Source organism: Rhipicephalus sanguineus, chromosome 1, assembly GCF_013339695.2.
Source record: "Rhipicephalus sanguineus isolate Rsan-2018 chromosome 1, BIME_Rsan_1.4, whole genome shotgun sequence".
NCBI lineage: Eukaryota > Metazoa > Arthropoda > Arachnida > Ixodida > Ixodidae > Rhipicephalus > Rhipicephalus sanguineus.
The window spans coordinates 146,353,360-146,379,911 of NC_051176.1; the positions used below are offsets into that span (position 1 = coordinate 146,353,360).

General features: G+C 48.0%; 1 protein-coding gene across 1 annotated transcript; it reads left to right on the top strand.

Moving 5' to 3' along the window:
• Positions 1-536: 536 nt before the first annotated feature.
• LOC119387081 (uncharacterized) lies at positions 537-1,927 on the top strand. Its single transcript, XM_037654390.2, has 2 exons — positions 537-1,065; positions 1,125-1,927. Exons 1-2 carry the CDS (start codon positions 852-854, stop codon positions 1,901-1,903), a joined length of 993 nt encoding a protein of 330 aa, XP_037510318.1. The 5' UTR covers positions 537-851; the 3' UTR covers positions 1,904-1,927.
• Positions 1,928-26,552: the final 24,625 nt, after the last annotated feature.

Here is a 26,552-nt window from a genome sequence, read left to right on the forward strand (position 1 = left end):
AACACATGTATATATTTTAAAAATTCGGGCATTGATTTATTTTATTTTATTATTGTCATTTTTTTCATATTTGATCAAGCGTCAAAATTTTCTATCAAATTTATAATATTTCGATTCTGTAACCTCCCTTGTAAAGTATTATAACATTTTATAAAACCACTCAATTCTTGGCCAATCTGTCACAGTGGGTGTGAGCCAAAGTTGAAGGTGAACAAGAACAAGAACTAGGAGAGAAAATCCCAATTCCAAATTTTTCTTCACTCTGTGAATCATCAATGTGACTGTCTTTATTGGCATGTGTACCAGGTAATCACTTAATGTAGCGTTTAACGAGCAGGACGATATTAGTTTTGCATTTTTCGGAAAAATGTCGTCAAACTGTATTTTAATACAGTTGTTGCTACTACTGATTAAAGACATGTCTTTAATTTGAACGTTTAATATGTCAAGAAGGTTCTGTATAACCAAAATTTGAGGCGTATGAAATCTCGGCCAATATACTCCAAAAAACAAATCGGGACTAGCAATAAAAACTGATTCTGAACGTCTTACGGGGGATTCATACAGCCTTAAAAATGACTGAGCTGCTAACAATTTAAAACGGGTAGCAAGTGAGGGGAGCCTAGCTTCCAGATACAAGACCTTGATTGCTACAAATTTAGGAAGGCCTAAACATAATCTCAAGGCTTGTCTCTCGAGGACTACAAGAGGAAGCTTATAAGCAGGAGCCCCAGCGTACAATATGCGCACGAATTCAAGAACTGGGCGAACATACGTGCAGTATATTGATAAAAGCGTTTTTCTCCGCACACCTCACCAACTATTGCTGATCTTCTTTAACCATCCAACCAATGCACTTTTATTTCCAAACCTTTATTTTCTTTTCCGGGTTTCTACGCACGTGGCGCGGCTGCCACCTGCGGTCGCCTCGTGCTACGACGAGGAAGACGAGAATCGCCATGGCGCCGACTGGAATGTTAGCAATGTGGCTGTGCTTGATAGTAGCGCTCAGCGGACTGGGCGCCGCCACAACGGCGGTTGGAGCGCAAGATCAAGATGCTGCAGGTAAGAAACGTGAGCAACTTGGCTGGTGCGCTGTTGATGCCACTTCTTTCATCTCGTAGACAATCGGCAGGCCCAGCCCGTGCCAAGGACCGTCGTCGTGGCTGGATCCGCTGGCGTGCCACTGAGCGCCAACTCGGCCCTAGCGCCGGTCAGCCACCAGGAGTACGGGGCTGTGCAGTCAGCGGGCAGCTACGGCCTAGCGCCGCGCAGCAGGCTGCGCCGGAACGCCCACAGACGCAGGAGGCGCCTGGACAACCCGCGTTACTACTACCCCAACGGCGACTACTCAGCAGACACAGAGGTCGGCTGGGACAACTACCGTCGGCGAGCCGTGCGCGAGCCAGCTGAGGTGGGCCGGCGTCCGGACTCCTTCCAGGCATCCTACGCGGCTCCGCTGGAATCGGACGCCGGCGTCGCCTCGGCGGAGCGCTTCAAATTCGACGAAGGTCGCAGGGAGCCGGAGCAGGAGTACGCGGCCGGAGGGTACGACTACCGGACTGGCTACCAGCACCAAGGCTACCAGAAGCAGCGGCGCTCCGCTGCTGCAGCGCCGGGACCCCGACGGAACGCCAAGCAGTGGGGCTCGTGGCAGTCAGACTACGGAGGTCACGTGCAGCAGTCCTGGAACGAGCGCTACCCGCAGTATGACTACGGCGAGGCAGCTGTTGCATACGCAAAGAAGGAGCCGTCCAGGTTTTATGGCCGCGAAGAATCCGCTGCTGGTGTGGCCGATCCGGGCAGCAACGCGCCGTCCAGCTACGCTGCCGAAGTCGCCGGCCAGGACGGAGTCGTGGAGCGCGCCGGAGACGTGCCGGCCGTCGCCGCTGTACCCCAGTAGGGCAACAATAAACCAAGGAGAGCATCTTGTTTTCTGTGTTCTTAACAGATACGAAGTCCTTCTAGCAGCCTAAGCGAGAGTACATCAAAGTGCGCCGAAATGATCTAGATAACGTAACCGAGTGGTGCCACAAGTGTTACATGATCACTAAAAGCTGATAAATGCAAAATATGTGCGTAAATAATCGCGATTTTAGGCATCCTTCCCATATATTTCCTTAAAACTCTCTGCATGTAAGGGGGTATAGCCAAGGGGTGCCACACCGCGGGTACGCGCACCTCTCTCGTCAGCATACACTTCTGTCCACCATAGGCTACCAAGCAAGAGTGAGTGAGTGCGTGAGAAAAAAAAATACCGTAGCTTGCACTGGAGGCGCAATGCTAAAGAGACAGCGGAGCTGATGGGCACCTATGTAGTCCTGGCTTTTCGCTGCTTTGCTAAGTTTTGCAGGTTTTCTTTATTACTTCCTCTATTTCTTTCTTCTCTGTTTTTTCTGTCTCTTTCTCTGTTTATTTCTATTTATTTATTTCTCTCTCCCTCTCCCTATTTCTTTCTCTTTCTATCTTTCTTCCCCTTTCATCCCTTTCTCTCTCTATTTCTCGCTTGCTTCCTCCTTCTTTCTATCGTTTTCTATCTCTATCTCTCACTCTATTTCTTTCTCTCTCTTTCTTTGATTATCTCTCGCTCTCTCCTTCTTTCTCTTTCCGCATTTCTTTCTATTTCTTTCTTTCTCATTCTTTCTACGCTATGCTTTACTTTCTCCCCTCCTCCTTTCCCTCCTCACCATCACATCTCTCCTCTTCACGCTCACTTACCTTTCCCACCCCCTTGCTACACTATACTATGCTAGGCTATGGTGAAGACGTTACATCGACCAAGTGGGATGCTGCGCTACGCAGTCCGGATTTGAAAACACAACTATGGGCAATCCAACGAGCCCACGACGTGGCGGAAAGGCTAGGCCTATCTGTCCCGACGTGGGAGCGGCCCACTACGGGCTAGTTCACGCCCCGACGGACCTGTATAAAGTTTTTAAATGCGAAGCATTTCTTAGCGGACCCCAGGTACTTTTAGCGTTTCTATCTATCTATCTATCTATCTATCTATCTATCTATCTATCTATCTATCTATCTATCTATCTATCTATCTATCTATCTATCTATCTATCTATCTATCTATCTATCTATCTATCTATCTATCTATCTAGCCGCCTACGTCTGGGTGCTATCATGATCGCCTCCTTATCTTGGTGCAGACCAAAATTGGCGTGGGAGGGTAAGAGGGTTTGACGAATATGACTGTCTGGTCATGACATGAATAACATCAAAATTCTGTCGCGTACGTCGTCAGACCCGTGTGGTTCATACTCGTATACCACGGGGTGCGGAATGCGGGTATGCGCCACAGTTGACAGTTCGTATCTACCCAGGAAAGGCGAAAACTGACATCGTTAATTTAAATGCGAGGGCGTTAAGAATAATTAGAGCATATCCACAAGTGAATGATGAAGAGCTTGGGCGAAGCTCCTGAAGCAAGCATAGTTACACCGTGAAATGTTCAGTGGTTTCGCCCAGCAGTAGCGATACGCCGCTTTGATTACTGCTGCGCTCACTTGGCGGCAGCCTCTCGAGCTCGCACCTCGGGATCCTGCCGACGAGCACGAGACTCAGCGGCCTTCCGCACCCGGCGCTCCTCGTCGTTCATGGTCCGCCAAGCAGCACGATTTGGCAAGCGCACTCCTCCACGTACGGCGACAATCAAGGATAATGAGAGATAACGGGCGCAGCAGCCAATCTGAGAGCAGCGGCACCTATAACGCCCTCTAGCGTGCAGGGTGCCGCTGCTTTTTTTCTTTTTTTCTTCTTTTTTCTTTTTTTGCACACATATTGCACACATCTCTACGGGACAGCGCCATCTAGTATATCGTCACCCAACTGCAGTTTGCATGCATCTCTATGGGACAGCACCATCTATTGAATGATACGGGAGACGCGACGGCGGGGGAACGCCGGACGGAGCGACGACCGACCAGGTGATGCTATAAGGAGCTTCGCCCATAAAAGACGACATCGGCAGCGTGTACCCGACGAATGCAAAGAATAAAGGTCAGGATCCCAGCAGGAATCGAACCCAAGCATTCTGCGTGGCAGTCGGGTATTCTACCGCAGAGCCACGCCACGTCTCGAAACTGCTTGGTAAAGAGACCCTGTGCAACATCAATCGTGGTTGCAGTGCTGGTTATCTAATTTCATAACAAAGTAATAAACATTGGATATGTACTCCTTTGATAGAGGCGTCATGCCGGGTTAACATCCATTCTTCCAGTATTGGCTCCGCTCTTATAGCAGTCTAATAAAAATTACATTTGTATCGCTATGATTCATCAACTTACATTCAAGCGTTGCCCGACCCCGGAGGAATACGCTAACGAAAGTTACGTATGATATTCACATCATCGCATCCTAACGTGCACTTCGTTTCGATAATACTGGTGTCTGTGCTCTAACGTACGTGAGTGCTGACGTTACGTCAGACTAAAATTTACCCTTTAAACGCCAGAGTAGTCGACATGCCTGGTAAGTCCACGATGTGCAGACAAGTTCTACACTTGCAAAACACGCCGATCCACCTCGTAACGACTCAAAGCCAAAAAATGCAGCATAGAACTATTCGCTGACTGCTTTGCATGAAACCGATTCCCACAAGGCGTGGGATCTGCCTATTTTTTCCATTGCATTCCATGCTCTGCTAGCGTGCTTGGATAGCCGATCGGATGTCTAGTTCTTCATAAATGCTAGTTAGGTGAATAAACGAAATAAGGTGAATATTAAGGGCTTGTTTTCTTTCCTAGACACAACATTAATTGGAACTAACAGACAAGAAAGCCAAGGAAAGCATAGGGGATGTTATTTGTAGTAATTATGGTGCAAATGTTAAGAAAGTAAAGTGGACGAAAACATTACTTGCCGCCGGCAGGGACTGAAAGGTGAAGAGCCATTCGAATAAAGTGTGTGCTTGAAGAAATGGTGGGCAGGGTTGGCAAGTCAAAATAAGAAAAAGTAGCCAAAAAATTACACCATCACCCACTAAAGGGAACCATGTGGGGATGCGAAGCAGCGCATGGGTCGACTTAAAGTTCCGTTCATCACGGGCACCTTGCCCGATGTTAACGCGTCCTTGCAAGTGGCGCACACCATGGAATCACTGTAGTTGCTGTTGCTGTTCGACATCCCGTGATTGCTGAGAGAGTGTAAGGGGGAGAGGCCACAGCGTCTTACCCTGCCCCTTACACAGGCCCGAACGCGCTAGCGCGTGCCAGCACACATGGTTTTGTCTGCGTTACGCCAAGCTAGGACAGCATACGGCAGCCCGGGCCCCTAAAGTGCTCTGCAGCTATCATCATCAAGGCGGTCGAAGAACAAGAGGAAGAAGACTTCGCCTTGGCGCGAGCGTGCGCTCAGATGGCATGTTACACTCACAGCGGCGCGGCTGCATCACGTGGAAGGAGATGGGGGGGGGGGAAGGTGATTCTTAAAAGGAAGAAGGAAATGAAAATAGAAATTGGGTGTGGAGTGCACGATAACTGTCTCTCAAGTGAGGACACCTCAACCGATACACTCACGGGGGATTGGGGATTAAAGGGACAGTGAGAGTGAAAAGAGTATGGTAAAGGAAAAAAGAAAGGTATGAGTGGAAGAAAAACAGTGAGGGGGTGGGGGGCAGGAGAACGGGCGTCCGAGTCACCGTGGTGAGCGGCTAGAAAATTCGTTCGACTAGGCCAGCATCCTCGAGAAAAGCGAGTAGGGCCGCAAGGGCTGATCGGCGACGGTGCACGTGGCCGGTGGGATGGAGCAAGTCCTGTAGGGTCGCACACGGCAGTCCGACGAGGCGGTACTTCATGGCGAGCCGCTTCCGCGCAGTTTTGAGAGAAGGACAGTCAAACAATAGGTGGCACAGGGTTTCGATCGCGCCGCAATCGGTGCAGTTCGGTGCAGCGGCGCCGCGAAGACGATGCCTGCGTTCCGCGGGCCACACAGAACCGGTCCTCAGGGCAAGAAGAAGCGCGCGCTCGCAGCGAGTGAAACCAGTGGCTGGGATGGGAGGAGGGGGGTGCGACCCGTGCGTCAGGATGCTCGCGCACCAGCTCCCGGCGAAGGTTGTTGCGTGCCGAGTCGAACGAGCTGGAGTAATCCGTCAGCGAAGTCTCGGCGGAGTGTGCTCGTTTTGCGAGTTCGTCTGCAGCCTCGTTGCCCGCGATGCCGACGTGTGAAGGGAGCCACTGAAGGACCACATCACAGCCTCGTTCCTGGAGCTGCGCCGCGGCTGCAGCGCGGGGGAGAAGAGAGAAGGCGACCGAATACCTGCGTAAAGGAGGAGAGTGGGAGAGAGAGTAGGCGCATGCGCAGTGGAGCGCGGACGCCACCGCTGGACACAGCCCCGAGCAAAAGCTGCTTCGCATCTAAAAATGGAAAAATCTAGCCAGAAAGTAGCCAACTTATGCCAAGGGCAGAAAATGGCTAGCTACGGCGGTGGTGGTGTGGTGCGTCGACTCGCGGTAAACAAGTTTGAGCCGTAAATTTGTGTGTGGTTCGTGCGTGTCTGTGTGTTGTTTACGTTCGCACAAGTGTGGTACCTCGGCCAGGCTGTGCTTCAACGAAAATCTAGTTAGGCGCGTAAAGGATAGAGACGAGGAAGAAGGCGCTGAAGACCCAAGAGGAATCCAAAGATAACTCCAAGGCAGAGTGGGTGATGTGCACGGTGTGCGACCCATGGGCAAAACTCCAGGATACGCCCTTCTCTTCCATTGAAGAGGCAGATGCAGCGCCCGATTATGAGTGCCGTCAATGCGCGTATTTCAAGTCCTTTAGAATGGAAATTATGGTATTGGTCGGTGAAGTGTCTGAGAGCAACAACTGCTCACAATAGCCGACCTGAGCAGGGGCGTAGCCAAGGGGGGGGGGGTCGAACCCCCCCGAAATTTTTCAGTTTTGCTTGCGTATATAGGCATGCACACATACAAACGCACGCACGAACATACATAAAGTATGGTTGAACCCCCCCCCCCCTCCCGAAAAAATTTCTGGCTACGCCCCTGTCACCTGAGGATGTGCCTAGAGGAGGGGATTGCGACCTGAAAGAAAGAAAGGGACCAATTGGAGACCCTACTGCGTATCGAGAAAACGCGAAACAAGGAGTTAGCTGACAAAGTGGCACTCCTGGAGCAGCCTCCAGGAGTGCCATCCGGACACCGTGACCCTCCCCGTGCACCCCCACAAAAGGACACGGCCAGCCAAGGAAAGCAACACGCCACACAAAGCCAGGCAACAAACCCCACAGGGCGGACAGAGATGGACAATTTACGCAGAAATGGCAAGCAGTTCAAGGGTTTTACCGCGTGGGGCGCAGACCGACAATCACGCTTTCGAACTAAAAGGTCATGTGCCGCGTGCAGCCAAAAGGAGCAAGCACGCGCAGTTCCGCACGAAGGAGAACACAACCCTAGAGAAGACTTGTCAAGCAATAACCCTGAATGCATCAATATGGACCCCTCCTGAGGCCATAGTGCTGATCCATGCAGGCCGCAGATACATGCTGAATAACCAGCCACAGGCTGACTCTACGGAGGATGTCCAAACACATCTACAGGCGTGGCTAGAAAAATCCAAGAAGCATAATTTTGTAATATATGCTATCCCAGAGGTAGCGGACTCCCGCGAACCCGTCAACAGCAAGTGCGTGGCCTGGAATGACACCATGCTGCGGATTGTCAGGGACCTTGGGCCACGGGTGGAATTTGTGACCACAAACAGAGGTCTACGCATGGGCTCACCGGCTGAAATGTATAACGCGGACATAGCTGAGGAGCTTGGTCAGAGCTTAGGTCGCAGACTGTGTGCTTTTTTAGGGTTAAGATCAGATACCAAGAAACTGTTGCAGAACAGATGGAAGAATCGAAAGTCTACTGTAAACCCCTTCATGGAAGCCTTTGGCCATGCCCTACTTCAGATGATGGGAGTAGACCACAGGCAAGCGCAAAGAGGAAAACGTGGCAGAATGGGCAATCAATAAACCCTACTGCGCTAACGGCTCGTCCCCGAAACAACAATGAAACGCGGAAGCGGAAAAGGCGACAAAGAAAGAATAAGATGGTTACAATTTTCTACCTCAACATGCAGGGTGGACGACGAGAGGAAAAATGGGAAGAACTGGTCAAAGTAATCGAAAGAAATGATGTGTCAGTTGCTTGCTTTGCCGAAACATATTTGCGAGACATGGAGGAACCCCCTCCTCTCAAATGCTATGTATGGACAGGCCTCAACCGACAAAGAGGTGAGCGCAAAGGAGGCGCTTTGGGATTTATGATCAGAGTGGACTCTCAGTGTGAAAGGCTGCATTTTGGCTGCACAGATCACGTGTGGATAACTGGGAAAATCGGACGACACACTGTTGCGCTGGGTCTCGTTTACCTGTGGACTGGCAAATATAAAATATGTTTACGACAAAAATGTCGAAATATTAGCCTGCGTGGAAAATGACATCCTTCGCATTAATCTGCCTATACTCATTGTCGGTGACTTTAATGCACATATTGAGGAACTTGATAGGGCCACAGATAAAACTAGTAAACTCCTCTTATTGAAAATGGAGCTCACCATTGTGAATACCACCGAAACATGCAAGGGCACAATAAGCTTCCCAAGCAACGCTCAGCGGCGCTGCTGGATGGATGGATGGATGGATGCTATGAGCGTCCCCTTTATAACGGGGCGGTGACATGTCTGCCACCATGCTCGAAGAAAAAAGAAAAACTTCCTTGTTTCATGCTGGCCTAATACCTTGTCTACATTGATTAAATCTATCTTATTATACCAAAAATATTTATAAATTCACGGTCTATCTCTCTGCCTCTTAAGGCAGAATGACCTTATTCCCCCCCCCCCCCCCCCATTATTTATTTTTGTACTTTATCTCTACTCTTCTGCCACCAATACTCTAACCGTCTCTTACTTATTTCTATCGCGGACGTGTTCAGCTTTCCATTGTTGTCCCTAAAACCCAAGGCTTCCTGTAGACTCGTGCCCACAAGTATACCTGGGTGAATATCGCCACATTCAATCAGTACATGTTCCATCGTTTCCTTAGTTCCCCCGCAGCATGTACAGTGTTCATCTTCGTTACTGAATCTCGCTTTATAACTTCGCGTTCTAAGGCAGCCCGACCTTGCTTCAAACAGTAAAGCGCTTCCCCTTGAATTATCATAAAACCTTTCCCTCCTTATTTCGTTTTTTCCCTTTCTGTAGTTACTCAGAGCCGGCTTCTTTTCCATCGCTGTCATCCAATAAGTCCTCTCCGCCTCCCTGACCTTCCGCTTAATGCTCCTTGTTGCCATATCGCCCGCACTGCTAGCCGTATATTTACTGGTGAGCCTCCTAGTTCTCTTTCTCCACTGCGTGTCAACGCTTTTTCTATACAAATACCTGAAAACCTTCTCTGCCCATCTACTCTTCTTCATTTTCCTCAGCCTCTCTTCGAATCTCATTTTGCTCTGAGCTTCCCTCACTTCAAAGCCTGTCCATCCCATATCACCCTTTACAGCCTCAATTGTCGTCTTCCCGTGAGCGCCCAACGCGAGGCGGCCCACCGTCCTTTGATTTACATCCAATCCTGATTGTACCTCTGACTTCATGCAAACCACTGAGTTCCCAAATGTAAGCCCCGGGACCATCACACCCTTCCACAGCCCTCGAAGCACCTCGTACCTATTGTATCCCCATAAAGCTCCGTGCTTCATAATTGCAGCATTCCTCTTTCCCTTTGCTACCGCTGCTTTCTCTTGTACCTCCATATATCTATCCCCCTCATTTACCCATACTCCGAGGTACTTGTACTCGCTTACCCTCGGTATTTTTTGGCCCTGTATGAAGACCGCATGGTCTTCGTGATCATTGAATATCATCAATCCACATTTTGTTGCACTAAATCGTAGTCCTAGAGCCTCACATTCCCTTCCGCATATATCTGCCAGTCGCTGTATATCATCTTGACTGTCCGCAAATAAGACAATATCATCAGCATAAAATAGACCTGGAAGCTTCTGCTCAACCATCGTGCCGACCTGTTTGTGTGACAAATTAAATCCAATGTTGCTACCTTCTAGCGCTTTTTCCATCCTCACCATGTACAGCATGAATAACAGCGGGGACAAAGGACATCCCTGTCTCAGCCCCTTGCTAATTTCAACGCTGTCCTTGCTACTTATTCCTTCCTATTCTATACAAACTGTATTTTCTCGGTACATTTCCCTCAAAAGCTGTATACAGTCGTCCCCTATGCCCACTTCTTTCAATATATCCCACAAAATTTCCTGCTTAACGTTGTCATACGCTCCGGTGATATCTAGATAAGCTATGTATAAGGGCCTGTTTTCTATTTTCGATATTTCTATACACTGGGTAAGAACAAACAGATTATCGTCTAACCGCCTGTCGATTCGAAATCCATTCTGAAGTTCTCCCAAAATATCATTTTGTTCTACCCACGCTTCTATTTTTAATTTTACTGCCTGCATCGCCAACCTGTATAGCACCGATGTAATGGTTAGCGGTCTATACGAGCGAATGTTATCCTTTTCTCCCCTGCCTTTGTAGATTAAGTTCATTCTACTTTTTCGCCAACTGTCTGGTATTTCCCGCCCCTGTAAGCACTTTTCTACGGCTTTCAGCAGTGCTTCTTTAGTGTTATGTCCGAGTTCGTTAATGAGGCTGACGGGAACCCCATCTAAGCCCGGAGTAGTGCGCTTAGGAATTTTTCCTTCGGCCTTCTTCCAATTGAAATTCTCTAGTACTACATCTTCGTCAGTTGCACTCCTTTGCGTACTATTACCTACCGGGGGAATCCCCTGGGTGACCTTTTTAAACGAATCGGCTGTTATCTTTCGGATGTAACCTAGCGCTTCATGCCCTTCCAATTGATTTCCTCCTTCATCTACCAAACGTTGTTGCATTGTGACAGACTTCCTACCTAGCGCTTTTAGGTGGCTCCAAAATATCCTAGGCGCGGCCTTCTTCTTTTCGCGAATCTCTGTCATCCAGCGTTCACTTTCACCTTTAATTTTTGCCTCGACTAATTTCTGCACGATGGATTTTTGCTCTAAATATATTTCCCATATTTGGTTGACTTCGTCCTGTGGCCGCTTCTCTTTTTTTGCCTGTCTGTGCTCCCGTGATGCCTCACGTCGCTTCTCGATCGCCTCCCGGATTTCTTTGTTCCACCAACTTTTTGGCTTTCTCTTTCCTTTCCAACAAATAGTTTTCTTCTCTTTTTCCATTTCTTTTGTGATTATATGTAGAAGCTCACTATACTTCCAGTCTTTGCCTGGCAGTTCGTCTACTTTTTCTTCGACTCTTGCGGCTACATTCGTTATTTGTTTGTCATTTAGATACAAGCTGCCAAATTTTGATTCTATGTTCTTATTTTCAGTTTTATATCCCATTTGTAATATTATGCGTTTATGATCACTACCCAAGCTGTTAATGCCTTCCTCGTCTATTCTCATCTCTCTAAGTTTGTCATATATTCCTTCTGTCATGAGACAATAATCAATGCTCGATTGCCTGTTTCCGACTTCCCGCGTGATCTGCCCCTCACACTTCGGCCCCACGTTAACTATCTCAAGACCACGGCCGCTGGATAAAAAGCGCACGGGTACGGCCTGCCGCGTGCTCCGAAACCGGCGTGACGGGCCTAGTTTCCCGGACCACCGCCGCGGCGCCACCGTTGGGGGACGGGTTTCGCGGACGCCCGCGGGATCACATGCGCGGCGCGCTTGTGACGCCCGAAATCTTCTTCTAAAATTTATCTAGCGTGTACACATCAGTTAATTACCGATATTTCTTGTACATTCTTGCAGCGCTTGGGAATTTTTGTTCTTGCCTGGCCAAAGATGCAACTTCGCGCACCGATCGCTTTTTGCGGAAGTAATCGCGTGGGCATATTTTTCTGGTATCCTAGAAGACCACAACTTACCAACCTAGAGGCGCTGCACCTTTCCTAATGCATCGAAATTCTTTATTTTGTCTCTGTGTACGTTGCTTCAGATTTAATCATATCATTTCAAAAAAGTGATCTCAGAAACTGCAGCGGCCACTGTTTATTTGACACAAAATAAGATAAACTTCTTCCTTCCTCCAAACATGTTTATAGTATACATACGATACGGTATCGCATGCAACTGCCATGAAATAATGCTTATCATATGTGCGACCATCTCATAGAAGAAGATTCGAGTCACTTTGAAATTTCAGTGACTACATCTTCAATACTGACAATTGGGCGAGCTATTACGGATTAATGAATATGAAAACGGTCAGACGGAAAGAGTGATGAAAAGGCTGAAAAACACGCGAACACAACTGCTTGCATTCCTGCGCTTTTCAGTATTTTTGTCTCCTCCCGTTACGCCGTTTTCATGATCGTGTAACGAATTCAACAGTGAACATAAAATCTGGACAAAATGTGAGAAGTTATTTTATTTATTATGAATTCAGGGCTCATCCCTGCTAGCTGCAGACGTCGGCTTGTTGCAAACGTTGTTGAAATCCAGTGGCCGTGACACCACCTTCCCGTTTTCTCTTATCTCTGGTTTTTTTTTAGTTCCCACCTTTCAGCCCGCGGCACCTTTGTCATCGGTTCCGGTTGTATACGAACGCTGTCGCGTTGCGGTGGCGTGCACTGCCCCGCAATGCCATGTGGTACTGATGTTGGTTGCCGTGAGAAGCACGTGTATCCCTTTTATTCAGAGAGTTGGGTTGTGTGTGGTCATTAGCGGTACGGGGCACATACTCAAACTTACCTCAGCAAAACATACGGAGACAAAAAAAGTGCAGAAAAGCGGCTGGTGGGCGACAAGATATCATTTCAAACAAATATACGTGGCAGCCAACACACACATCGCGAGCGACTCACAGGGACAAAGTTAAGGTGGGTCGCTTTTGACAGCTATGCGGTAAACAACCAAAAAAAGGGGAGGGGGGTGGGGGGGGGGTAAACGCTTCTTGTACTCGCTTCTGTTTTCTTCTTATTTTTTGTTATTGTTTTGTTATGCCTCCAGCTTGTGAGCCCAAATTTTGCCTTCCCTGTCTATTTCCAGTCTGTGCAGACCATAAAACCTTTCGTTTTGGTCCTTTGATGTTAGCTGCTGCACAGGCACTGGCGAATCTTCGTTGCACACCAACGTGATTGTCTTCTGGCAGTCTCCGTCATGTGGTTCTGCTTTTTTCTATTATATATCTTCTACAAAGGCACCCGTGCTCGCCCCAACAAAGATACGTACTTGACTGTCCTACAGCAGCCGTGGTTTTGCGTGCTACTATAGTATACTTGTGTAAATATAAAAACGTGGTTGTCACTTGACCCGGCCGCCTCGAAAAAAAACCGGGTAAGTGATTGTCACGCATGAATATATATATATATATATATATATATATATATATATATATATATATATATATATATATATATATATATATATATATATATATAGTCACTCCGGTGATCGGCCTTATATATACATCAATTGGATGACATTGTCCTGCTAAGAACTGTCAAGAATATTTGCAAGCCACTTCTAATGAAATATAATTCCGCAGCCTTTACATTGAAAGTTACGAGGAGTGCGTTACTATATTTGTAGAATCCGCTAGTATCAAGCATCCGAAGCTGAATTACTTTTCGGCACAGTATCATGTATCAGACATCATGAAAAAGATTCAACGTATGTTTTTACATGCACTTCCTGTGTATAAAGAACATGAACGTGTATTGTCAGATGTTTCAAATAAATACTCGTCAAGCATTTACAGAAAGGTGCTGAAGAAATGTCACGGAAATCAATATGCTAAAATAACAAACGATGCATTCATTAACGCACATAAATATAACAACCACTTTTTCACACATTCAGCGCCATATAATGTTGCTACGCGCATTGTGGAATATTCTTTCAGACACAAAGCAAAAATTTAGTCCTGAAAAAAAAAATGCCAGGAGCTCGGCACATACACGGAAATTTAAGTGGCTATTTAACCAGATTACACGAACGGACTCAACTGAATGCATGATATGTCATGACTGCGATAGATGAGATAGAAAAACCGCTTGGAACAGCTGAGTGAGATCGCTGTTGTGAGCACCACCAACTAATTTGCTGCGGCTGCTGCCCCAACGGAGCCGCCGGCACCCGTTCCCCCTTCCCCGCCCCGTCGCGCCGCAGCGGCCGCAACTGCAACTAGGGCCGACACGCGCTCTCCCATAGAAAGCCGCCCGACGCGGCAGGCCGTACCGTGCGCTTTTTATCCAGCGGCCGTGTCAAGATAGAGTTACTGTATATGCTACCTTTAGGTAGCAGAGTTGCGCCTCTGATAGAACTCGCCGCTCGCGCCACCATTCGCCCAGCGCGCTCACGTGCGCAAAAAGCATCCGTTTCAGGGAAAGCCAACTTCACGGCCGCGCGGGTGCTGGCGATCGCCGCGCCACCACCGCTGTATCAAGCCAAATCAAGCCGTCCGGCGAAGCGCAAGACGGTCCAGCTGAGTTCGGATTGTTTGTCGTTGTTGTGGTAGTGTCTTCTGCTGTCCGTTTTTGCAAACGTCTGCGTGGCGCAGCGCCCTGACTCAGTGTTGCGAAGTTGCGACAATGACAGAATGCTGCGCTCCCCACTGCACGAACCGACAAGAGCACGGAAAGGCCTTCTTCTTGATTCCATGTGACAAGTCTGTTTCCGTCGTCCGTCGCCATCTCAAGTGGCTGCTGCGCATGAGACGTCAGAAGCCGGCGATAGCGAACAGGATATATATCGCTTCTCTCTCACTGGTCAAAGGTTGACTAAAAATCGAGCGGGACAAAACGGTAAAAATATGCGCGAGTGACTGTGTGAAGGAGGTGATGTGTGTGAATATGAACCTTCATTCCGAGCACTGTGCGGCATAAAAGTTTGAAGCATGACAGAGTGTTTATTATATGCCACATCTACCTAGACGTACGCGAAATTCTCGTTAGCTTGCGTTACTTGTAAAACACAGTGATATTTTAGCACTTGTTTTCTCGAGCTATTCACTTATTCTTTTGAAGCGCTGCATCAAAAACTACGTGAAACGAATAATTAGGCTGAATTTATTTGGCCCAGAATCGTGACCATCGCACTTTTCCTATTTGCCATTAAAAAAAAATATTACTTGCGATGGTGTTTAATCTCCACCTGTTCCATCTCAAATTATTGTTTCTCCGAGCTTTCCATTCTTTTTTTTTTTCTTAGAATCGAAAGTCATTGCGCCAGCGACGCGTTATGAACGAACGAGAAAGTAGACGGAGCCGCTGGGCCGAGAGGACAGCAGCAACAACAGCAGCCGCGTCGGCTCCTACATTCCAGAGAGGTGGCTTTCCTGCTTAGCGTGGATGCCACGGCGGGCAAGATGGCGGACCTATGCGCAACTCTGCTACCTAAAGGTAGCATATACAGTAACTCTATGTCAAGACTATGAGCAGCGCCATCTGCCAGAGATGGCGCTGATGATGATGATGATGATGATGTCTGTGGTCTTCCCCTTTATACCGGGGGGGCACCTTTTAGTGTCCTGACCGGAACGAAAAACAAATAAAATAAAAAAGAGAAAAAAAAATCACACCAGGTCCATGAACATCACAATTGTTCACTGTCTCCCTGACCACCACTGCAGAAGCCTTGCTTTTGTTATTGCTGTCGCTGCCAGGGGGTGCACGTTGGTATCGCGGCTGCCGCTTTCACCCGATGCGCCACAGTCTTTCACAAGGCCGAGTGCCTCCGGTAGTGTGGCGCCATCTGTCTGACGAGGCCAGAGGCGTTCGCAGTGAAGCACCAGGTGTTCAATGCTCTCCTCGTCTTTCCCGCATGTCCTGCACTGCACAGTGCCGTCAGCCAACGACGGGTCGAAGTGACGCCGATACACCCGAGTGCGGAGCGCTCCAGCACGGGCCTCAAACAGAAGTGCACTGCCGGCACTATTGGCGCTGCTCTTGACAGGCAGCGCCATCTCTGGCAGAAAAAGAGAAACTGGGGCGTGATTAGCGAGCGTTTTCCCTTCTCTCCACCGCGTTGCCGCTCGCTTCCGTGCACGTGCAGAGCTCTCGCGGTGCACTTGCGGCGTCTCACAATGTACCGCGTGCAGTGCGGCTTCAAAAGGATCTTCAAGCTTGACTGGCACTTCCGCAAAGCGAACTTGATAAAATGAGGAAGGCTCGTCAATCACGTTAACGGTGAAGAGCAGACGATCGACGACAACCACGCCCGACTCAAAGCGAAATGCATTTCCCAAGTCGCGATTACACCGTGTAGGACGTATACCTCGAGGTAAGTCTCATTCTGTCACGTTAAAGATGAATAATGGTCCACATGCACTCCGAAATGACGCCGTACACGCTATCGATGTTCTGCGGCGTGGACTACGAATCATATGATTGTTGTTTTGATATGGCATGCTTACAGTAGCAGCCGTGTACTTTCGTGAACAAACGTTTGCGGCGTGCGAAAAAAAGATTATACGGCCATGGCACTGCTTCCTGAGAAGGTTAGAGTCAAGTCCTCCGTGCCGCTGGAGAATCACCCGCCGATTAAGACGCGAGGCAGCTAGCTGAGCTTCAACCACTGTGAAGCAAGATGAACTGCTCGCCTCGTTTTTTCGGCTCTCGCGTCATGCTTGCAGTCTCTTTTTATGATACCGACTTGACAGGCGTATAAAACCTGTTGCGTGAAAGCGGCTAGAAAATCGCACAAAGTCAGAAGGTGGTTACTTCAAGGTTGCAATTGCAAAGCATGTATTAAGTGCCAGTTATATTTAGCGGCTTAAATATATATCACCCCAATAAAGTGACAAAAAACAAAGCAAACCTGCAGAACGATGTCAAAGCTTGCTGAAAATGCACAGACGTCCGTTACGGCGTGATAAAGCAGCCTTCCCGACGCGTGAAATGCAGGCGCCGAACTTCTGACAATGTGCGGAGTTCAGTTGAATTCAACCAACCGCGCAACGCTAACGGTATAACGCGAATGTGAACGTTCAACAACGACGGGTAGGTCTCACGAGCACGGGGAATCAAAACACAAAGTTGCTTCACCTACAACCGTAACTGGACTTTAACAATGCGAGAAGACAGCGAGTAATCATTACTGTAGTCGCTGCGTGCATGCGCCCCGTTACTTACCGATTCAGGTAGTCGGAACGAACGAAAGCGATGAACTCAGACAGCCAAATAGAAGGCGAGACAGCGCTGTCAGCTATCCACGCTTGCCGCCTTTATTTCTCGTGCGACACGCCCGGGAACCGATAAAGTTTAACACGTGAATCGTGTGCCTTGTCTGCACTGTTGTGGCTGGCCACTAAACCGCAATACTTCGGACCACGCTCGCGCTTCCGCGGGGTCGCTTCTGCCATCGTGGAAATGCGCAGCTTCGCACAGCAAGCCTCTTGGTTCAACGTACCCAGCTGACGGCCTCCCAGTTACCCGCACCGAGAGAAGAACGCGTGCGCACGTGCGCTACCGCCACTGTACTACCGCTACCGTGAAAGGGGCTGAGTCGGCCGCGCGAAGGTTCAGAGCTTTCCGACAGAGCCGCAGCGCGGCTGGCGCGGCGCTGTCGTCGCGCCGCAAACTTGAGCTTGGGTTCCCTATAACCTATGCAGTACGGACCAGCACATCATGCATTGACTACTGCCTGATCTCGCTAGACCTCCTCCCTCAGCTAGCCGACATGACAGTAGACGAAATCGGAGAGGAGAGAAGAAGAAGTGATCATCATAGCTTCAAAGTGCGGTTACCCCACAGACTTCCTGGACCCCATACCCGCTTTCGGTCACTTACAGACACAGGCGTGCGCACAGGGGGGGGGGGGGGGCAGGGGGGGCGGCCGCCCCCCTAATCACCTAAGAGGGGGAGGCCGCAAAATCTGCCCCGTACATTGACCCTTCTAGTTACCTAAGAGGAGGGGGGGCGCAAAATCTGCCCCATACATTGACTTAGTAGGGTGGGGGCGCAGCGATGAACCTTCGCCCCCCCCCCCCCCTGATGGCGAACCCTGCGCACGCCTATGCTTACAGACGCTGAAATAGAGGTGGTGGTTATGTGGCTGGAGAAAGAGGCAGACCAGAAAAACTTGGTAACTTATGATGACTTCCACGCCTGGCTGGTGAAAATGATTGGGAAAGTGGACTATGAACACATACCTTCGAGAGGTCCACCGAGACAAAAGAGGAAGGCATGGTGGGACAGCGACGTGGCAGCTTCCCTGACTGCGCGTAAGCAACTTTGCCGACAACATAGACGCTCTCCGGCATAGTGCTGATGAGACGGAAGTGCAGGACCTATGGGCTCGTTACTTGAAGGCCAACAAATGAATGTCTGCCTTGGTACAAGACCGCATGAGAGCCATAAACCGCAAGCTATTACAGGGGATAAAAGAGGCTGGTCGTGACGCGGGGAAGAAATTCTGGAGACACATACAAGGCCAGAGGTCGACAGCCCAACCATGGACCGCCTGCCTTCAGGATCTGGAAACGGGAATGGAGTACAGAGGTGAAGCATGCCTCCACTTTATCGGAGAACATATGGCCAACAAGCTCAGATCACAGGCTGGGCACAGTGGTGGCTTGAATGAGAAGCCTCAACTACCTGACCTTGCACAGTGTGACTCTACCACTGAAGGTGAGCTTGACCGTTCCCTGAGACGGTTGTCAGGTGGTTCGGCCGCTGGGCTGGATGGAATACCACATTTACTATTGAAGCGACTGGGGAAGAAGACTCGAGAGCACTTGCGAGACGCCATCAACTCTGTGGTCCAGTCCGGCAACATACTGAGGGAATTGAAGTGTGCCCGCATAAGGCTCATCCTTAAGAAAGGAGTTGACAAGTCCCTCCCAGGCAGCTATCGACCCATCACAATAACCTCCACCATGTACAGGTTGTTCGCCGATATCACCCATATCGTGCGGGCAAGGTTGCAGCGATGGGCTGAGGCAAGAGGTCCTGCGGGAGCTGCAAAACGGCTTCCGGCCTGGCAGATGCCTGGAGGACAATCTTTTCATTGTCACGCAGACGATGGAAGTTCCTCAAAAGGAATCCCGTGCTGTCTTTGTAGCCTTCCTGGACATCTCGCAGGCATATACGATGCCATAGACCAAATTTGTGGTCGACACAGTCACAACTGGGTGCGGCAGTCGAATTGGTGGCACTGCTTAAAGGCCAACTCCGGCGATTTTTCGAGGTCCATGGATCTCAATAAAATTCGCTGGGTACGTTCCTTTCCACGTTCCCGTTATATATGCCAAATTACAAGCTGGGGACATACGCAGATTCATTGCAAATGAATTTTATTGATTGCCCCGACTCTCCCCACCTCGCTTCCCAAAATTATTGGCAACATTGGGTGCGTGACGTCATTTTTGTTAAGCGGAAGTGACGGAACCGAGGGGCCCCTAAAGCGTCTGCTATCCGCAAGGCAACAATCGCAAGTATTTGGAGAGCGCTTCGTTGGCTGGACGTGTGAATTTCAGTTCCTTGTGGTAATGCGTGCGATGGGTGGCAAGTGGTGTCGCGTTGTGGGCTGCACCCGATTCCCCGTTGTCAGTCACGAAACACTCGCACCTAACAATTACCCTGCGTCTCTATATTAGAGTGTTTTAGCTAGCAATGCCGGTTTACCGCGCGGAAAGTACGGTAATACCGTACCGGCTAAAGAATGCACATGCGTGAACACCACGGAAACACTTTCCGTAGCATATATAGGGTGCACCGTGACCGGGCCTATCGGTATACGGTGAGCTGCGCATCGTGCGAAACAACGTAACCTAATGGTGCGAAAGGTGGCTCGTACTTGGCTTATATTAAATTCCTTCCGCCGTACCAACGCGATGTTGAACGCCGCTATTGCCAAACTTATGCACTCTTACGAGAACGGAAATCTGGGCGAGTTTGTAAGAATTCATCGTAGAGCATGTAGCGCGAGTGGTTAGCGCTCGTCTCGTGTTTATGTTGCTTTCTTGTGTCCCCGTAATTTTCACGCTACATGCTCTATTATGCACTTTTCCCATAGCAATATTAAGAAGCTTTAGTTAGTCCGCGAACTTCTCAGCGATAGCATTTTACCCGATCACGGCCCCACAAACTTGAGCTGCCTGGACAGGTGGTGCCATCTGGCGGTGGAATGTGCAACCAGGCAAGCAAAGAGCTAAACAGGTGTGTTCCACTTCATCGAAGAGGAATGGCCATGACAGTTGGCTTCCAAATACGTCGGATTCGCAGCTGTCATTTTCCGACAGCTCAGCTTGTGCACGTGACACGGTCAGTCACACACAAGATTTCCGACGGAGTCACCTTTCAACTGAGCGTCTGCTCTTCGCCGCTTTCGCAGCTTTCATACTACGCGCTGGCGGGACCGGCATGCCTTGCATGATTTCCGCTTTTGTAACCACTTATACGTCACGCGAAGACAGTATGCCCGGTTGGGTTTCGGTTTCGGTGTTGCGCTTTTTTGCTTATTTAAAATTATTCTCCAATTTGCCAAGTGTTTCTGCTATCGGACCCGTGACAGGAGCGTCTCAGGAATATAAAAGCACCATTACTTTGACATGGCCAAAAAATCGCCGGAGTTGGCCTTTAAAGCACTGTACGCCGACACTTAGGCAGTCGTGGGCATAAAAGAGCTCGTGCCCCATCCAAGTGACCAGAGGCCTACGACAAGGTTGCCTCATGTCACCACTGGTCTTCATGCTCTATGTCGCAGGTATGAAGCAATGTCTGACGGAAAGTTGGCTGGGCTTTGACATAAGCTACATGGAGGAAGGTGCCCCTAACACACGACGCATTCTAGCACTGTTTTACGCCGATGACAGTCCTTCTGGCCAACAGCTCTGTTGAGCTGCAGGACCTCCTGAACTTATGCGGCGAAGAGGGTACAAGGCTCGGCTTCACATTCAGTGCCAGAAAGTCAGCGGCAATGGCCAATGGGACAGCGGGCTCCCAAGAGATGTCGAGGCTCTCCAATTAAGGCAAACCCATAGCTTGGACCAATGAATACAAGTATCTGGAGATAACAATCAAAACTGCCCCAAACTACTTACAGAGCTATGAAGTAGATCTAACAGCCAAGGCGAGGACCCGACGATTTTTCCTTGGCTCTAAGGCACTGTGGTCCTTCACCCGCTTTGAGGTATGCACGGCTCCGTGGAGGTATGAAGCGTGGAAACTTGGGCAAGTTGGTAGGTCATAATTGAATATACGAACAGCGCAACTGACAAGGACAAAGGAAGGTAACAACACACAGCGCTGTAACTGTGGAGGGAAGTGGCTGTGCCGGGCCTCACTTTCGGAAATGCGGTGCTGTGCCTATCTTCAGGCACAAGGCAGGCTCTGGAGACCCGACAAAGAGAGGCCGGCCGCATGGCCCTCGGCGCACAGAGATGCATGCCAAACGAAGCAGTACAGGGTGATGCTGGATGGTCCTCCGTTGAAGCACGAGAGGCCATGGTGAAAATCTCCTACGAGCGAAGGTTGTCGGGCCCGACAAATATACAAGTACATCCATCGGTGCTCTCTCAACACCAAATGGGTGACCCTGACTAAAATCCTCACCGAACGGTTCGGCGTCGAAAATATCCGACTCACGACCGCCCCGCAAGCTGGCCAAAGGCATAAAGTGAAAGAGCGCGTCAAAGCCACTGAAATGGGAAAGTGGATGACGTCGGCCCAGAAAAAGTCGGCGATGACAGTGTACCGATCTCGTAAACAAGTCTTTGAAAGGGAACGTTTCTACGACAACTCCAGAGGAAGCAGCCTCCTCGCTGAGGCCCGTGGTGGTGTACTTAGAACGCGCTCCCTGCAGAACAGGCACACACCGAGCGCGTCTACGCCCTGTCACCGATGCAGCGCGGCCGCGGAGACCATACAACATGTTGTGCCTGAGTGCACTGGCCTGCGGCCCTGACCACCCGTGCCTCCGCTCCAGCAGACGAACTTCAGTGCCCTGGCGACAGCGCTGGGTTTCTGCGATCGCGGTGCACCCCCTAACTGGAAAGCGGTTGAAATAACAAATCGACGGCTCGAACACTGGTGGCGCACGAGAAGTCAGCCAAGTGGCCCCGAAAGGGAAGCCAATAGGACTTGTTTCATTATGGACTTTAACTTGAGTTTTTTGTTCAGATTTTATAGGTCTGATTCGAGCTATGCCTGTTGATCGCCCATTGCAAAAGGCAAGGCCACAGACATCATCATCATCATAATCATCACCATCATTGCTGTATAGTCAAAAGTAGCCACGTGCTCGTGAGCACAACTGCGACATTCTTATTTACATCAATAAATTCAAGAGCCTTGTGGTGAAAATGTTAATAAATACAACGTGAACACTTCGAAATCAGAATTACGGATATTCGTACATAAATTGTTGACTTCAGCAACCATTTCGTGCAGAATAACAAAGTTTCTTGTGCTATCCCTAAAATGGAACTCTCTCAGCGTGTCTTGCGTAACTTTTCTTAAAATGACTAGAAGAAACGGCCTTGTGGCGGCAATAAAAATGAGGACTGCATAAGTGTGCTCAAATTCACAGTTGCTTAAATTGAAGCACAGATGGTAGTCAGTTTCGCAATTATTTCTTGCGTGATGATGAAGTCCGAGCACTTAATATCCCTGAGTCGCAGCCCGAACTTGACCCTAAGAAATGCAAAAGCCGTTCGTGGGATATCCGACTTATAATGCCGATGAGTGCAGAGCGCGCCTTGGATGCGGATCACTTTCGATTATCCTGTTCACTGCCAATTACGGCTTAAAGTCGCATTCAGCAATAGGTGGTCTGCAAACTGAAGTCCCAAGCAACAGTCCTCAAGTATTCAAAAACATTTCCTTTTGCGTTAGTCAAAGGCCGTCGCATCTATACTTAGTCCCGTATTAGCATGTCTGATAAATTACTCCTTTCTGATTGAAATCTTCCCAACAAAACTTAAGGTGGCCAAAGTTACACCCATTCATAAAGGTGGCAACACTAGTGAATTAACAAATCATCGTCCGATATCCGTATTACCTGTCTTCTCAAAAATTTATGAAAAATGTATAAAAACGCGCCTTATGAAATATCTTGAGAAATACAATATCTTATCACCGCATCAATATGGTTTTCGCAAAAATAAAACCACGGAAGAGGCACTAATTGATGTAAAAAGCCGCATAATAGAAAACATTGAAAATAAAATGTTCACGTTAGGTGTCTTCCTTGACTTGCGTAAAGCGTTCGATTCTGTTGACCATCATATTTTACTGTTGAAATTAAGCCGCCATGGAATTCGTGGAGTAGTCTCTGATCTATTTAAAAGCTACTTATCATCCAGACAACAATTAAATTGTTAGCATTGACAGTGAAAAATCCGAGTATTTAAGCGTAAAGACCCAGGTAGCACACATGGTCTAGAAAACGTTTTTTTAGGGATAAATGGGATAAAACGGATTCTAAACCAATTTTGACGTTTTAAAAACTTCACAGAAAATCCGTATTATATACGTTTTTGACAACGTCTAGAAAACGCATTTTTTAAGGCCATTTTGGTCTAAAACGTATATTTCATGACGTTTGTTCGATTCTAAACCGATTTCGACGTTTTAAAAACGTCACAGAAAATCCGTATTATATCCGTTTTTGATAACGTCTAGAAAAGGCATTTTTTGAGACCATTTTGGTATGGAACGTATATTTCAAGACGTTTGTTCGATCCTAAACCAATTTCGACGTTTCAAAAACGTCTTGTTCGTGACGTCTAGAAGACGCACTTTACAAGACGTTTTGTCGCCCAGCAGCGGACTGCGCGCCAATTGGCCCATGCATGCATGGGCATGCATGAACCACCACGAATGGAAATTTGAACTCGGTCCTGCGCACGCCATCTCTCATTGCGATAAAGAAAGTAACGCGCAAAAGGATAAAGGCGTATGGTGTCTACATTGCATCAGCAATAATGAAGACTTCAAAGTTCGTTAACCAGTAAACTTTACGTAATCTACTGTAATTTACACGTAGCGATAACCGTCTAACATCCGCACGAAGGCCTTAGCGCTGACTGTATCCATCCGCGCGGCCGTGGCTTCTGCAATGTCAGTTAAACTCGCCGATTTCGCATGGGCGGTCAAGCTCACCGGTCATGCACTCTTTTGCTATATTTCGTGCTTGTGTCGTGGTTCGTGGAGGCTATAAACGCAGCTGTGAAGAAACAATACTTCGCTGCGTGTTAAACTTGTGGACCCGAATGCAAGTATGTCTGTGTGGAGCGACTGTTACTCTGACTGACGGTTAGAGTCCCCCGTAAGATTCTCTGCGGAAAACTTCACTCATCAGCCTGCGCGCGGGACGCTCTCGCAACTTCCTTTCTTCTATGCTCGAGGGATGGGCGTGGTTGCTTTGATGTGCCATTAGTTTTCTGTGGATTTGCGGATACTGTAAACCACGGGCTTCTGTCATTTTTGAAGGTAAGTTCATGTTTACTGTAGAACTATGGCAAATGAAAAGCGTGTTTCATTGCATCGCGGGCTGCATGTGCGACATGTTTCAGCAGTACGTTACTGCTGAATTTATTCAGCATACATGATAAAGCTGTCTAAACGTAAATGCACGTCATGTTTCTGTTCATGCTCGAACGAACATGAGCGAAAACCATATTTGTATTTGTTAACCTAATTTCAGTAAAATGACTGTCTTTTCTTGGCCGCTTGATGAGGTAGTTTCAAGATGCACATTAGCTTAAGCTACGTATGCCGTGTAAGAAGCAGTTTTAGAATAGGGTACGCAAAGATAGCGTTCGTTGGGCGCCTTTGCTATTTCTGCCACTTAACGGGAGTACGCAAGAGGATGGCGTACGACGCATGTGGAGTAGCCAGTTTTACAATGGGATACGCAGATGGCGTTTGTTGCGTACGTAGCGTATAATGCATGCGCAATGGTGATGAACGAACGCAAAGCTTCGCGCACCCAATTTTAAAACTGCATTGTTGGAAGTTACGGCATCTGTTTTATTGTGTCACTGAAGTTTGTGGATGAGAGAATCTTTGCAGCGACAGCGTACTGGTTCATGGTTTCTTCCGCAGTGCTAGCTGCATGTAACGAGAGGCTGGTCACGCTTTTCCGTTAGTTGCGAATTTCTGAAGGCATGAGAGTCAAAGACGCGTTTCACGGGGAGGAGTTCGGCATTTTTTCTCAGTGCTGCCTTGACTATCTCGATGCGCTTTCGGAATTGTGATTTATGTTTCCCCTACTCTGTTAATCTCCTCCTTTCTCAGTAAAGCCTGCAGCTCTTAGCAGAATGAAGAGGTTCTCTTGCGCGTCTTTTGTGCCTGGTTAAATATAGCAGGCTTGCTCTCTGTCGTCGTACGGTGTTATCGAGTTTTCATCTTTTCACACTGTCCTATTTTAGGTATAATAGCAAATAATGAAATGATCTTTTCTCCTATTTATTGCAGATGGTACTTACCCTAGATGTTTAGAAACAAAGGCTACACCAACTAAATTATTACTTTCTTCTTTTTTATGGGCTGACTGGCGGGTTTTAGCGCGAAAAAATATGGATGTCAAGAGATTGACATTTTCCTCTTTTCCTTGGAAACTTTCAAAAACAAAAGGTCACAGTTTGTAAAGCAGTTAACTTTTTTGAGCGTCTTTGTTTGTCGGCATCTTCGAGAAACCGCACTAGGGATATTGTGCTAAAATATATTTGACGTGGAACGCTGCCCCATGCTGCTAATGGCACAACAACTTTCGTGTGCATGCTATTTGTAGTGTTCTTTGCAGACTTCCGGATGTGCCTAGTGATTTCCATCAAGTACCTGTTATGAAGAAATGTGCTCAGACTGACTTGCCAGACATTGTGATATTTTGACACTGAGCAATGTGATGTACTAAGTGCAATACCCTGATCTGCCTCTGACAATCCTGAGTTTACAGCTGTGTGCTTATTGAGTAAAAAATGGGGAAGAGTCCCAATTCTTTAGCTGATGTGTCTTATCATAATATTAATTTGTTCTTTTAGCCTGACATTTTCTAATACTGGGCATCATAAAAGAAAGATGTTTTTTTTATCAGGCTGGTATTTTCATATTGCTAATTTTTATTTATTAATTTAAGTAAGTGGCTCATTCATTGTAATTTTTGAGGTCGTTTCGATTAGTTTTCTGTTCATACATTTTGTTTTCGCGCTACAGTTGGTTTAGTTGTACTTTTTGTTATATGTCGCTGTAATTTGCAGTGTTCATATTTTCTGCTAGCCACGGCACATTTAAGCTTAACTGTTTGCTCTCTAGGGATGTCAGACCATAATTTCTGTGATAAGCTTTGTACGCTGCATTTCGAAGCCTGAAACCGTTACTTCCTTAGTGGGCGCCGTTTGAAACACGTATGCTGCATCCACAAATATTGTTAGCTAACGTCTAAAATGGCGCCTTTTGTTCCCAACGTCTATCTTACTTCTATAATGATGCCAGAGCTTTTTACAACATTTTTTTTCAGTGAGAAATGTTCCAACAGAGGCATGTTGTAAGAACGTTCCTAAAAGTTTCATTTTGTGAGCAATGCACATCACCAACAGTGATT

Coding starts and splice junctions, on each gene's coding strand:
- LOC119387081 (XM_037654390.2), top strand. CDS start 852: ATGCACTTTTATTTCCAAACCTTTATTTTCTTTTCCGGGTTTCTACGC. Junction 1,066..1,124: donor GCAAGATCAAGATGCTGCAG/GTAAGAAACGTG, acceptor TTCATCTCGTAG/ACAATCGGCAGGCCCAGCCC.